Source organism: Rutilus rutilus (assembly GCF_951802725.1).
Source record: "Rutilus rutilus genome assembly, chromosome: 8".
Classification (NCBI taxonomy): Eukaryota; Metazoa; Chordata; class Actinopteri; order Cypriniformes; family Leuciscidae; genus Rutilus; species Rutilus rutilus.
In genome coordinates this window covers 7484269-7499665 of record NC_140222.1, presented here as the reverse complement: position 1 = coordinate 7499665, position 15397 = coordinate 7484269, and the positions used below count along the sequence as shown (strand labels likewise).

Sequence of the window (15397 nt, the reverse complement as noted above, 5' to 3'; positions counted from 1 at the left end):
TTGCTGGTGGGGCAGTTGCTGGTGGAGCAGTTGTTGGTGGAGCTGTTTTTTGGAGTTGATGGTGGTGCTGGTGGTGTCAACGCTGACAGAGCAAAATGCGGGACACGTTCTGATACTGAAAGCCCCTCCGGTCTGATTAAAATTGAAGAGGCTCAAAGCAATAAACTGTCATGAGGCCTAGAATCCCTAGTGGCAGCACTGGGTGGGGCTGTTAGTGAATATCTGTTTGTTGGGACAATAATCTTTGATCAGCAACATTACATGTATACATAAAATCATTTATAAATAAGTTAAAGGTATTATAAAATATATTCACAGTTTAAAATGATACCATAACATGATACCATTCCAGAAATGTAAATATTGTTTTATTTTCTAGTTTGTTGTAGCTTTTTCACAGAGTTTGATTAATGTGGTTTGATGTATGAATTATGATCTGATTTGCATCTTTTGTGTGTGTTATCTCTCGTAACTGAAGGTCTGGTTGATGTCAAGAGTGCAGTAACTTCTAATACGATCAATAAATGGTTCTGAGTGTAAAATGGATTTTACACATACAGTAATTTGTTGTTATGTGGCGTTTCTTAAGATCTGTAATTAAAAGTATTATTTTGTTTAATAGTGAAGTTTCTGAGTGACATCTGTTTTTCTGTAATCTCTAAACCTTAACTGTCAATGTGAGATTAACTTCTCTAAGATAATGAGTTAGCAATGTACAGTTTACATCAATATTATTCTTGTTTAAGAGACTTTACCAACACATTTTCCACAATGGACTCAGACGTATATTAAAAACTCATTGTCCATATGTCTGTGGAATGAACATTATATGCATCGTCATCTATCTCTCTGTAATCATTCATAAGTTCATTCTGTTCAAATAAACATGCTGTCAGTAGTTGAAATATATTGATAATTCATCATCACCTGATTGCTATTAGAATTACCAATAAAATAATTTGAAATTATTACCTCCTTTGTCTTTTTTTAAACACACTTCCACCAAGAAAATCAATGGGTTATTTATTCATAAAGCATGTCAAAGTGGAACAAAAAAAATGACATTTGATTCTGAATTTAGCTTATGGGTGTCATATGATGCGGTTTCTTGTTTTCCCTTTTCTTTAGTGTGTTATGTAGCTGTTTGTGCATGAATAAGATCTGCAGAGTTACAAAGCTCAAAGTGTCAAACCCAAAGAGATATTCTTTGTAAAAGTTAAGGCTCAGCCATGACTTCCAAAAACACTAAGTTCAAACACACGTCCACAAATGTCAGTGTCAGGTATTCTTGACGAAGAAGACGGCCCAACAGTCAGTTGAAATTTAAAAGGCTGATTTTCGCGCTTCAGTGCAGTGACGAGTAGCCTACATGTGTCGTCCAGTGGTTTTCAAGAGGCAGAACCTTAACCAATGGCCCTGAACGGTGGTTCAAAACGTTGTTAGAAGGTTGGTACGTTGTGCCAGGGTTCTGTGTGTGGCGTAGCGGTGTTCGCTCAGGCAGTTTTAATTAACCTATTTTCGACTACTGCGATACCTGGGGAATTACGCCGTGCTGGCCAAAGAGCTCCTGGTAACACCGGCTAAGTATATTCATCCCCAACACTCCAGGGATGCCTACACTCAGCCCACCAGGAGGATCCCTAACCACCAGGACACCACACCCTGTAACCAACCTGCCGCACATTTCTACATCCAGCTCCAAATAACCGAGGTACGGGATCTCCAGCCCGTTAGCCGCTCGAAGCAATTGAAGTGATTGCTGGTCAACACCTTTTAATGACAAATGTCTTTTATAGATTAATAAAATAAATGTACATCTTTTTTTTTTTGCAATTCATCTGTGTCTCTGACTCAAAGTGATTAGGATATTTTGGTCATGACCGATGTATTCAGTAAGTTCTCCATGGCGATACCTACCCGTGACCAGCGAGCCGAGAAATACACCCCCCTTCTCCACCAATCGGTCCCACTGTTGCAGCAGTGTGAGAACGGGCCAACTGACGCCGTTCTTCGGGCAGTGGACGCTTACCCCGTCTCCAGAACCGCAACAGTGATTCATCTGTGTCTCTGACTCAAAGTGAGGACCTGTGCGTGCCTTCTACATTAGAGGTACCGTTAGATTCCTGGGGTGAAATTCCCCAGATGGCGTAGTCGAAAATAGGTTAATTAAAACTGCCTGAGCGAACACCGCTACGCCACATGTGTTTGCTGGGACAATTCTGTAAAAACAGGGGATATCGGTCGGGACTCGGGAGCTTGTTCTCTGAACTTTGCGCACTTCATTGAGAAATGCCTAGTGGGCGAGGTCATAAACGAGGGGCGTTTTCGACCGTTACCTGATTTGCCCACGTCACATTGACTTAGGGTTTTAGGAGTGGGGTCAGGCGACTGGGATCATTTTCGTTGCGTGATTTATAAACACCAACCAATTTGAAAACACTCACAAATTTAGAAACGCCCGCAGTCTTTCCGGAGACAAACAGCGGCACGTCATTCGCGCGGCTGTTGAAAGCGAAAGTAAACTTGTATTTCCGATATTCTGTTGAAGGAGAGTATTTTTTATCTGACGGAGGACATATTAGCTCGACTGTCTTGTGTACTTCTCAGTAAGTGTAACTTTTTTTAATTATTTATATTTGCCATATCCAGCAACATGTTCATCTGTAGATCTTCTGTTTGAGCGTCTGCATGTGGAATTGTTTGGTTGTTTTCTAGTTTGGTTTAGAAAAAAATATATCAACATGTCCGCAGAGAGAGAGAGAGAGAGAGAGAGAGAGAGAGAGAGAGAGATGTGAGGGACAAAAGCAATGATCATCATGGTTCATGGCATTATCTTTATATAGCCTATTATTTATTATCAGAAACCTTTGAAAAACAGCCCATACACAAAGGAAATATATTTGAAATATATTTTCAGGATATATTTTGGAATACATGCAAATATTTGAAATTGGCCCAATAAATATATTTCCCTACCCATTTACTGTAAAAATGAGGACGTTCCTAAAGGGAGTTTTTTGGAGATTTGTCAGGTTTTGCTTACTTCTGGGTACAAATTTGTCCCCAAAATATGGTTAAGTACAGAAACACTCACTCAGACACACACTTGATCCGCCCGATACACAGATTATCCGCAGATTAACCGCAATCTGTGCATATAAACATATAATTATTCTGCAAACGTCTTACAAAACCGCTGTATTTCCTCCACACTCAGCTTATTTTATACAGTATATTGCAATAAAGCATGAAACAGCATTAATGTGAATGTATTGTGTTGTGTACATCTTAACGTATTTGCTTATTTGTAGTTTGGACCCTATTTTTTCTTGGTGAAAGTGTCTTGAACAAAAGAAAAAGGACCTGAAAATGAAGTATCAGGTGAGTACGTTTTTTTTTATGAAGGTAAAAGAGTAGCAAAACCCGAGAGCATGCAGGCTAGATGTGAATTTGAAAACTTGAACAATAAATCTTTGTACTTCGTACTTGCACTCGCAGACAATAGTCACAAACCTGTATTCTGAATTTGAAGCCTCAGACAAGTAGTCACAAATGTGTAAAATACCATTCACAGAAATACAATGACAGACACAAACTTGTAGTACATAGTTGCACTTTTTCTCTCATCCACATTCGCAGTACAGCCTCACTTAGGCATTTGCAACTTCTCAGATCTGTCACTGCAATTTCAAATCTTCACGCCTTGACTTTTGCTGCTCTAATGGTATATTAGATGCAAAACTTGTGCACTAGCAACTCAGTGGCGGTAAGAAAGAAAGGCGGGGCAGGGACAGGGGGAGGGCGCAAAGGAGTTGTTCTATTGGTTGGTGCCTAGCCAATGAAATGGGACTTGTTTTGTACATGATGATGCCAGAAACCCATGTCCTCTGGGACGCTCTGAAACGTTACGAGCTCTCGAGTTTTGCTACTCTTTTTTAGTATTTTACGCCCTCTGGATTATTTGTAACAGACATAATAATTGTATAGGTGTTTTAGTTGACTGTATCCTGCATGGTTTTATGTATTTTAGAGGTTAGAGAACCAAGAGTTGATGACAGATGAAGATGAAGATGAAGATTGTCGGCTGCTGTTGATTGGTAAAACCGGAACCGGGAAAAGCGCCACAGGAAACGTCATCTTTAATGATCGAGTGTTTGAGTCACTAAAGAGCTCTTCATCAGTGACCAGAGTCTGTAAGACACACACTGGAAAAGTTAATAACAGAAGCGTGACAGTGATCGATACTCCAGACTTCAGATTCTCCACTCACACTGACTTTGATTCAGACTCGGAGCTGAAGAGAGCTCTACGTTCACCAGGAGCTCATGTCATCCTGCTGATTCTGCCTTTAAGCACTTTCACTGAACATGAGAAGGATTTCATTGATTGGTTTGAGCAGAAGTTTGGTGTAGAAGCTCTCAGATTTACTCTAGTGCTCTTCACTCATGTGGATCAGAGACACATGAGATCACTAGGAGAAATGATCAGGGCAAATCCTCAATTATCTGCTTTCATTAGCCGATGTGGTCAGAGATATCATGAGTTTAACATTAAAGATCCAGCAAACAGCCAGCAGGTGACTGATCTCATGGTGAAGATCCACAAACTGGTAAATGCGAACAGAAACTCCCGTTACACACTAGAAATGATGCAGGAGACCGAGAGGAGGGCAGAGAAGGAAAAGAGAGAAGAGGAGGAGAGGAGAGTGAGAGAACGTCAAATGACATTAGACAGAGTCAAACGAGAGACAGAGGAGCGAGTGAGGAAAGAATATGAGGAGGAAAGAGCCATAAGACCAGAGAGTCCAGACAAAATGGGGAAATGGGGGAAACAGATACATCTGAAATATGTCTGTGTAATTATAGTTTTTGCTGTGGTCACGGGAGGTGTTTCGGTGTGGAAGGAAGACTCTTCACATGTATGGATGTTCACTAAGGGTTTCTTTACTGGAGGATCAGCATCAACTACAGGAGTCTTGATAGGGAATCTCTGGAGATTGATGTTGAAGAGTCAGGTAATCCGCTCATTTTCTCATGAGCGTCCCAGCGCTGTTAGACAGTTATTGCTGAAGACAGGAGGTGTTGTGTGTGGTTTATCAGCCGGAGCTGTGATTGGTCACATTATAGGAGGAAACGAACTTCCTGTTACAGCATTAGCAGGATTAGCTGGAGCTGCCGGAGCTTTTGCAGCAATACAGTGAAGATGCTGATGATTTACAGCCGGAAGTTAATTTTATTGTCAAATTAACAATTAATATTAAATCTGCCGTATGCAACTTTTTTAGTTAAAAATCAACAAAAATCAGTTATTGAGCAAGACATCAGTGTTCAAAACTGTCTCCATACCCTGATTTGCAACTGTAAGCTTGTAATAATGATTTATAATTTGAATAGTCAGTATCTGTTTTGTGGGGAATTTATGTAATTTTTCAGTTTGATGTCTTTTGTTTTTGCATGGTTACATAATATCAGTAAACAGAAAGAAGAAATATGGTTACTATATGCTGTGTATGTGGACAAGAGTTATTTACAGTTTAAACTTTATCTTGATGGCTTGCTGATTCATTTATGTAGTTTAGTCTCTGATGATGTGGTTTCAAAATATTTTTTTATAGGCTTAGATAAATATTTTTCTTGGTTAAAGTGTGTTCAAAGAGAGACGAGCCCCTGAGATGGACAGATAATGATGATGATGGCCTATATGTATACCAAAGATACCGTTTGTACTTTTACATTACTGTGGATTGATGTTCACATCAGTGTATCTTATTAAAACTGATCTAATTTCCATGCATGGATTTGTGTGCTTCTGAATATTTATACTTGCAGTTAAGTTTTAGAACCTAAAGAACAACCTTAGAAACATTTTAATACTTCAATAATATCACCCTTAAATCATTAATGTATTGGTTTATTTCAGTAACCCATGAAACTCCACATGAACAATGAAAATATTCATATGATACATTTATTTAACGTTAATGGAACACATTTATGGACTATTATTAATTGTCTATTTCATTAGAAATCTAATATTATAAGCTGCTATAACACAGTTTTTATGTCCAGAAGGGTTTGAGGAATGACTAGCCAGAGATTCAATAATGAGTCTTTAATAAGAGATATATCAGTTACACAGAGTGATAAATCTACAGCAAGAGGGTCTTCCCTTTATTCAATCAGTGTATATACATTTGCCAGAAATGTGTGCACTTACATATACTATTTAATATGTGTGTCTGTGTGATCATTACACACACACACACACACACACACACACACACACATTATATATATATATATATATATATATTTATATATATATATGGAGTCAGCCTAATCTAAAGAGATAGTTAGTTTTTAAGATAATTTTTGTTTGTCGACTACGCCACCTAGGGACTTACACCTAGAATTCATTACAAGCCACCGGCTTTTACCTACTCAACAGCGAATGAATGGGCAGAGTCATGAGTTCAACAAAAAACACTTTTTTATTCCAATATAACTTCAGACACACTCATAAAACAACCACCCCTCAATCGAGCATTGGACTAAACACCTAATTCAAAACGGACACAAAGGAATTGACCAAAAAAAAGAAGGAATTAATAAGTTAAAATGTAAATATACAGCAACGGTAAATCACCAAAAGAAACAAATCTAAAAAATGAAAACAAACATTAAGTCCAACCTAGGTCACATCAGCACAACCATACAGGGCTGAAGGACATCTACCTTGGGCACCCCCTGCTGGAAGTGACCTACAAGGAAAGCATAAATCTCACTCAATACCCACACTACACCACACGGGTGAAATACAGCACTCTCAAGTGAACCCCCCGGGAGACCCCCACTACCACGGCCCCAGGACACCCACGTAAGTGGCCCTCAACTCCTGCATGAAGATACAAAAGAAATCAATACCAGTACAATAAACTCAATTTCACGCAACTTGTAAAGCAATACAAAACAAAAAGAAATTGGGTCAAGATGGGACAGTTAGTTGGACTTCCACACCCCAAAACCCATTAACAAACTAAAGAATGCCCCAAATAATATTAAAAAAGTTAGATACACAGAGACAAACAAAAGTAGTAAATCTCAATACTCAATCTTCAAACACGGGAGAAAATAACTCCCTTAGTCACTCACACAAACAATAAGAAAAAAAAAACATATTAAAAGTGTGGGTTTCTTATAAGCAGTGAGGTTACGCGAGCCTGCTTAAATGCTGTGGTGTGAAGAGAGGTGTTAATAATGTGAGTAAGTGGAGGTATAACTGAAGAAGAAATGGCCTGAAGGAGGTGAGTAGGGATAGGATCAAGCGGACAGGGAGTAGGATGCCTCCGAGAGTGGAGAGGAGGAGAGAGAGTGTGTTTTTGTTATAGAATGAGGCATTTATATAGCGCTTTCATGTGTACTACTTTACACCCAAAGCGCTTTACAATCCTATAAGGGGACAAAGAAGAGAAGAGAAGAGAAGAGAAGGTTTTGAAGAGTGTGCGAGAGTCAGAACAATTGCTCATTTTGTTGTGGTTGAATGTTGTTTTAGCAGTGGAGACTGTCTCTAAATGCCTATCCCAATGCTTCTTTTTCGTTATCTACATGTATATTAAAATCACCAACAATTAGGACTTTATCTGCAGCCAGTACTAACTCCAATAAAAAATCAGCAAATTCTTTGATAAAGTCTGTATGGTGCCCAAGGCTGGATTAGTACCCCCAGGGGCCCCTGGGCACTGAAGCTCATGGGCCCCTCTCCCCTACCTGACAACCACACTCTCCAAAGGAACACACACACACAGGTGGCCCACCAGGTGTGGGATTTAACATGACAATCACTATTGATCAAAAAGCTGAATGACTAGTTCACAAGACAATGATACAAAATACATTTTTCTGAAAAGTAGGGCTGCACGATTTGGGGAAAATGTCATATTGTGATTATTGAGGTCAATATTGCGATATGCGATATAGTAAACAAATGGTTTCATGAGTTAACTTGCTTATTTCTCAAGTAATGCACACACAGATTAGTGATAATGCTGAAATTTGTAGCCTATTTCTCAACTGAAACTAGAAACAACAACTAAATGCACTGTTTTCAAATTAAAATAAATTTTTTTTTTAAATTAAATATTGTTATTTGTCTCAATAATACAAGAGTTAAAAATAAATGTCATATTTACCTGTGCCTATAACAGGTAGACCTAGGACATATACCGAAATTGAATAAAGTTATCAAACTGCACTGCATAAATTATAAATTAAATATAGACTAATCCTTATTATAGCAACAAAAAAAAAAAAACTTTAGTCAACAGCAGTGAGTCATTTTCTCTGTTCTTTTTGTTCTTTGATTAACTTTACTGACAGAAAGCTTTATTGGCTGCTGTCTCTTTAAGACCAGCTGACGGAGACGCTGATCTCACACACGCTTCATTCTCTCACAACTCTTCACGTTCATCATAAGACAGCTCTTATGTTGAAAATACTCGTCAAAACGGACATTTTGGCATAATTGTGTGTGTTATTGTAAGTTCAAGCACGAAAGATAACTGTATTCTGGCGTGCTGTCTGTGCGCACGATACTGGCGTGCGTCTTTCTGTATCTCTGTGTGTGTGTGTGGCACAGTCACACTTTTGTCTTGTCGCACATGATTTTTTTAAAGCATTTGCATGAATAAGAGATCATATAATGTAATATACACTTTTTTTATTCTGATTGGATAATTATCAAGATCGAGGCCAAGCCTTGTGTTTACTATTTTTATGTAGCAGCGTACGTGGCGCACAAAAAAAACCTCAGATCACGGAGGGCCCCTCTCTGCGCAAGGGCCCCTGGGCACGTGCCCAGATTGCCCGTATGGTAGATCCAGCCCTGATGGTGCCCTGGTGGCCTGTATAAAGTAGCTAGCACAAATGTCAAGTGTGATTTATCATTTACACTAGATAGTGTTACATTAAGCACCAACACTTCAACAGAATCATATTTGAAACTGACTTCTCAATAATTCTGAAGATATTACTATAGATTACCGTAACACCCCCTTTTCCTTTCAGACATGGCTCATTTTTATAACAGTAATCTTGGGGGGTGGACTCATTTAAAGTAATGTAATCATCTGGTGTTAGCCAGTTTTCTGTCAATCCTGTCACATGCCTGTCCTGTCTTGTGCTGCACATGGGTGTTTTGTTGTTTTGTGCCATGTGCTCCCCTGTCTATTGTCTAGCCCCTCCCATCTTGTTATCTGATTACTGGTTAATTTGTCCCACCTGTCTTTCTCGTTACCCTCCTTTGTTTGTTCCCCTATTTAGCTTCCCTGTGTTTGTAGTCCTGTGCTGGTTCGTTGTCCAAGTTACCTGTTCCTGGTGTTTGTTTGTTTCCTTCCTTCCTTCCTTCCTTCCTTCCTTCCTTCCTTCCTTCCTTCCTTCCTTCCTTCCTTCCTTCCTTCCTTCCTTCCTTCCTGCTACCAGAGTTTTTGTATCTTGTCCGCCAGTGTCTAATAAATTTCCTCTGCATTTGAATCCTCGTCTCATGTTCAACTATTCCGTGACAGAACGAACCAGCCAACATGAGGACTCAGCAGAGAGAGACATTTGATTGGATCAGTTTTGGGGCGATGGTGGATGGTTTCATTCGTGATCGGGAGAGAATTGCCAGGGAGGTGGTCCCAAATCCGGTGGTCCCAGTTCCGGTGGTCCCGAGTCCGGTGGTCCCAGTTCCGGTGGTCCCAGTTCCGGTGGTTCCGAGTCCCGGTGGTCCCGAGTCCGGTGGTCCCAGTTCAGGTGGTCCCGAGTCCGGTGGTCCCGAGTCCGGTGGTCCCGAGTCCGGTGGCTCATAACACGGAGACCATCCCGGAGGTGACTGCCGTCCCTGACGCACCGCCCAGGCGTCTTGTTCTGCCCGCGCCGCCCAGGCGTCTTGCTTTGCCTGCACCGCCCAGGCGTCCTGATCTGCCCACGCCGCCCAGGCGTCCTGCTCTGCCGGCCCTGCCCGAGCTGCTCGCACTGCCTGCGCCACCCCAGCGATCCATCATGTCTGCTGATCCAGAGACTGTTCACGTCACGTCTGCCGAGCCTGTGTCTTCAGACAAGATGGCTGCCACAGAGACTGTTCACGTCACGTCTTCCGAGCCTGTGTCTTCGGACAAGATGGCCGCTGCCGAGCCTGGGTCTTCGGACAAGATGGCCGGCGCCGAGAGTGTTCACGTCACATCTGCCGAGCCTGTGTCTTCCGACAAGATGGCCGCCGCCGAGCCTGTTCACGTCATGCCTGCCGAGCCTGTGTCTTCGGACAAGATGGCCGCCGCCGAGACTGTTCCAGTTCCTGAGCCAGTGGTGCCAGTTCCTGAGCCGGCTGTGTCTGTTCCTGAGCCTGAGCCTGTGTCTGTTCCTGAGCCGGTGGTGTCTGTTCCTGAGCCTGAGCCTGTGTCTGTTCCTGAGCCGGTGGTGTCTGTTCCTGAGCCGGTGGTGTCTGTTCCTGTTCCTGTTCCTGAGCCGGTGGTGTCTGTTCCAGTGCCATGGCCGCCCGAGGGGTCGTCTCCGCCGTGGCCGCCCGAGGGGTCGTCTCCGCCGTGGCCGCCCGAGGGGTCGTCTCCGCCCTGGCCTCCCGAAACCTGTGGGCCGCTCTGGCGTCCCAAATGTTTTGTCCCTCCCGTCCCGCCCTGGTCTGTCCCTCCCGTCCCGCCCTGGTCTGTCCCTCCCGTCCCGCCCTCGTCTTATGGAGCGTCTGGTAGCCGCTCCGTAGGGAGGGGGTAATGTCACATGCCTGTCCTGTCTTGTGCTGCACATGGGTGTTTTGTTGTTTTGTGCCATGTGCTCTCCTGTCTATTGTCTAGCCCCTCCCATCTTGTTATCTGATTACTGGTTAATTTGTCCCACCTGTCTTTCTCGTTACCCTCCTTTGCTTGTTCCCTTATTTAGCCTCCCTGTGTTTGTAGTCCTGTGCTGGTTCGTTGTCCAAGTTACCTGTTCCTGGTGTTTCCTTCCTTCCTGCTTGCTACCGGAGTTTTTGTATCTTGTCTGCCAGTGTCTAATAAATTTCCTCTGCATTTGAATCCTCGTCTCATGTTCAACTATTCCGTGACAAATCCGTAATCATATAATTAACAATACAGTGGTGGTCAGAATTAATGGCACCTCTGGAAAATATGATCAAAAAATGGCTGTAAAAAATAAATCTGCATTGTTTATCCTTTTGATCTTTCATTCAAAAAATTAGCAAAAATCGAACCTTTCATTGAAGTAAAAGAATTGAAAGTGGGGAGAAATCACATTGTGAAATAAATGTTTTTCTCCAAAACACGTCAGCCACAATTATTGGCACCCCTAGAATTTTTTACGAGTGAAAAATCTCTGAAGTATATTCCCATTAATATTTACCTTTATTTAGCACACCAGGGTGACTAGGAACATGAAATTGTCCAGCTATGACTTCTTGTTTCACAGGAGTTTAAATATGATGAATTCACAAAGGCAAAATTTCTTTAATCATCCATCACAATGAGTAAAACCACAGAATATAGTTCTGATGTGCATCAAAATATTGTTGAGCTTCACAAAACAGAAAGTGGCTGCAATAATATAGCTAAAGAATTGAAAATCCCCATTTTGACCATCAGGGCAATAATTAAGAAGTTCCAATCAATTAAAGATGTTACAAATCTACCAGGAAGAGGACGTGTGTCTATAATGCCCGGTGAGGGGGAAAGTTTGAGTGGCCAAAGACTCTCCAAGGATCAAAGATGGAGAATTGCAGAGATTAATTGAGTCTTGGGGGTCAGAAAGCCAAAAAAATATATCAACCAACCCCCACATCCCCACATGTTGTTTGGGAGGGTTTCAAGAAAAATCCTTCTCGCTCCTCCAGAAATAAACTCCAGCATATTCAGTTGTCAGACATGACTGGATCTTCAAAAGGGACCGGATTCTATGGTCAGATAAAAGATAAAATAAAAAGATGCTTTTTGGCAGCAAACCCACCAGATTGTGTTACATCTTGTGAAAAGGGCATATACCACCCCTTTAAGTTACCTGTTACCGTGTGAATTACGGTTAGAGATGTGTAAGATCTCAGTTTAAAGATAAATGTAAAAAATCGCGGGACTTGCTTGTCTGTGTCCAACTGTGAGAAAGCACACAAAATATTTATTAATTTCCCACTGACAAACTGTGGTGTAAAGCACTGCATATTTAACAGTTTCCGCTGATAACTTTGATAATGGCGCATTGGCTCCTCGCTTCTTTGCTAACGTTATGCGCAGTAGCGTTACTGGGCTGGTTATTCTTCAGATAGAGATACGACAATACAATATAAAACGTTCAAATGAGGATAAAGAAGTTCAAAATGCTTACCTGTTATTTTTCTTGACCGTTAGCCGTCCTGCCGTGACCTGTGAGTGAGGTGAGCACGCACTGGGGGTGGGCGCCGGGGGAGAAGTACTGCCTGAGAGAAAATGCGCGATGTAGCAGTGTAGCAAGCCTGAAGAGTATTTAATATTCTTTCAGGTGTGATCTAAGTGCATGTATGTCCCGTTCCTGGTTATGGGTTCTTATTGTATCGGGAGAGGTGTTCTTCTGAATACGAGTCTGCATACTCGTGTGAGGGGGATTTGAAAAGCTAGCTTTGAATGTGAGGCAGAAGCATCGGCCACATGCGTGCTCACATTAATAAAAAGCCTTAAACCCATCAGTCTTATTAATTCTTCTGATCGCTATAATATGAACAAGTTAGCGTTTAGCAGGTGGGAATTTTCTTGACTCAAAGTTGTCCTGAGGGCAGAAACGTTTGTGATTGGTTCAATATGACAACCAATCGCAAGAGGGGAGAGAATTGCAGAGGCGGGGCCACCATTTCCAATCTCAACCGTCAATTTCCCTCCGTGGTGCGCAGGCAAGAGGAACTGGTGGTTATCATTTCAAAGTAAGTTTTTTAAAAACAAAAACGTAATATTCTCGAAAATGGAGCATTGTATGTGCAACGGAACAATGTGTATTCAAACCGAACGGTTCATTGGACCATTTTTCCTGCCGACCAAAATTTCGTTATTTTCAGATGAGCACGCTCATAATGTAAGAGATGCGGGCGCGACCACAACATTGCCCAACATCAAATGGCAAACGTAATGCAAGTGGAACGAAACTGCTCGTTATTGTGTGGTTGAAGGACCGTTTATCAGTTTGGACCAAAGCAGCGCGAGCCGATCGTGATCATGCGACACTGTTACTACACAGCGCTAATAAGAGATCCAGTAATGAAAGCATTTGAATTCGCCACAGAAGTAATAACATCGCTGCGAGATCTAACGTTAGTGAGAAACATTCTCATTTCTCCGTTATTAACGGATCAATAATGCTTTCAAGTAACATTACGCCGGTTTTATTTTGACATTGTGAATACAATTGCTGATCTCAAATGTTAATCTGAACTAAAAATAAACCTTTAACTACTACAATATTACATTTCATTTTTTCCAATGAGCTTTTTTTGTTTTATATGCTCAATGTTAAATTTATAAATTTAGTTACATTTATAAATTTGGCTTTTCTTCATGACTGTTTAGTCTCATCTGGTCCCAGGGCAGAGACCATTATTTTCCACAATTTTGTCTCAGGGCAGGTGAATCCCTCCTCCTGGTCTCAGGGCAGAAGTCAGTCTAATTTATAAATTTGGCTTTTCTTCATGACTGTTAGTATCATCTGGTCCCAATTAAGGCAGAGACTGTTTCCTATGGAATGCCAAAGCTGACTTTATTTTAAATAAATAAATAAATGCATAAATATACGAAGAAATGTAAAAGAGCAAAAATACATAAATATACAAAGAAATGTAAAAAAGTATAAGTTCCTTATTCCTATATAAAATTTTATTTTTTCACACATTTATTTATTTCAACTTATTTATTTCCACAAGATTTATTTATACAAGGTGTCACTGTGGCCTCAAAGCTTCAGCACTGCCACTCTGAGCTCGATTGCTGATGTGATGTCTGAGGTAAAACAAATAAATAAATGTGGAAATAAATAAATGTGGAATTAAATAAATGTAGAAATAAATAAAAGTGTGAAAAATACAATTATACATAAAGTAATAAAAGTATAAATACTCATTTATTTGTACTTTTGATGAAGACTATAGCTGTCTTCTCTGGTCTCAGGGCAGAAGTGGTCTGAGGGCAGGACGGTGAATCCCTCCTGGTCTCAGGGCAGAAGTCATATTTTTCTCTTCTCAGGGCAATATAGTTGGACAAAAGGGAGTCAGCTGTCTTCTCTGGTCTCAGGGCAGAAGTGGTCTGAGGGCAGGACGGTGAATCCCTCCTGGTCTCAGGGCAGAAGTCATATTTTTCTCTTCTCAGGGCAATATAGTTGGACAAAAGGGAGTCAGCTGTCTTCTCTGGTCTCAGGGCAGAAGTGGTCTGAGGGCAGGATGGTGAATCTCTCCTGGTCTCAGGGCAGAAGTCATATTTTTCTCTTCTCAGGGCAATATAGTTGGACAAAAGGGAGTCAGCTGTCTTCTCTGGTCTCAGGGCAGAAGTGGTCTGAGGGCAGGACGGTGAATCTCTCCTGGTCTCAGGGCAGAAGTCATATTTTTCTCTTCTCAGGGCAATATAGTTGGACAAAAGGGAGTCAGCTGTCTTCTCTGGTCTCAGGGCAGAAGTGGTCTGAGGGCAGGACGGTGAATCCCTCCTGGTCTCAGGGCAGAAGTGGTCTGAGGGGAGGACAGTGAATCCCGCCTGGTCTCAGGGCAGAAGTCATATTTTTCTCTTCTCAGGGCAATATAGTTGGACAAAAGGGAGTCAGCTGTCTTCTCTGGTCTCAGGGCAGAAGTGGTCTGAGGGCAGGACGGTGAATCCCTCCTGGTCTCAGGGCAGAAGTCATATTTTTCTCTTCTCAGGGCAATATAGTTGGACAAAAGGGAGTCAGCTGTCTTCTCTGGTCTCAGGGCAGAAGTGGTCTGAGGGCAGGACGGTGAACCCCTCCTGGTCTCAGGGCAGAAGTCATATTTTTCTCTTCTCAGGGCAATATAGTTGGACAAAAGTCATAGTTAGACAGGGAGTCAGCTGTCTTCTCTGGTCTCAGGGCAGAAGTGGTCTGAGGGCAGGACGGTGAATCTCTCCTGGTCTCAGGTCTGCACTGATCCCAGGCTACCCTGCCCTGGCTTAGAATTAGTTTGAGGCCAGTGTCTTTTCCTCCATTTAAGTTTTGCCTCAGGGATGTAAGTAGTATCATAGTTATAGGTTGTCATAAGTATCCAATTTAATGCTTCAGCAGAAATACATGTTTTTAATTTTTGTCTTTTGTCTTTGCCTGTAAAGGGAAACTTAACCAAGCCAAATGAACAGTAAGTTATTCAAAACTATTTTTTTCCTAATCTATGTTACTCATTGGCATCATCT

General features: G+C 41.6%; 1 protein-coding gene and 1 long non-coding RNA gene across 2 annotated transcripts in view; both read left to right on the top strand.

Moving 5' to 3' along the window:
* The first annotated feature begins 6 nt into the window (after positions 1-6).
* LOC311295061 overlaps positions 7-15397 on the top strand; it is a 262848-nt gene continuing 247457 nt past the window's right edge. Inside the window, exon 1 of the long non-coding RNA XR_014628167.1 lies at positions 7-296. This is a non-coding gene — a long non-coding RNA (uncharacterized lncRNA). The remainder of the gene's footprint in view (positions 297-15397) is intronic.
* LOC311295027 (GTPase IMAP family member 7-like) lies at positions 2314-5791 on the top strand. Its single transcript, XM_084416203.1, has 3 exons — positions 2314-2606; positions 3312-3381; positions 4031-5791. The coding sequence occupies exons 2-3, from the start codon at positions 3370-3372 to the stop codon at positions 5198-5200; spliced, it is 1182 nt and encodes a 393-aa protein (XP_084272329.1). The 5' UTR covers positions 2314-2606; positions 3312-3369; the 3' UTR covers positions 5201-5791.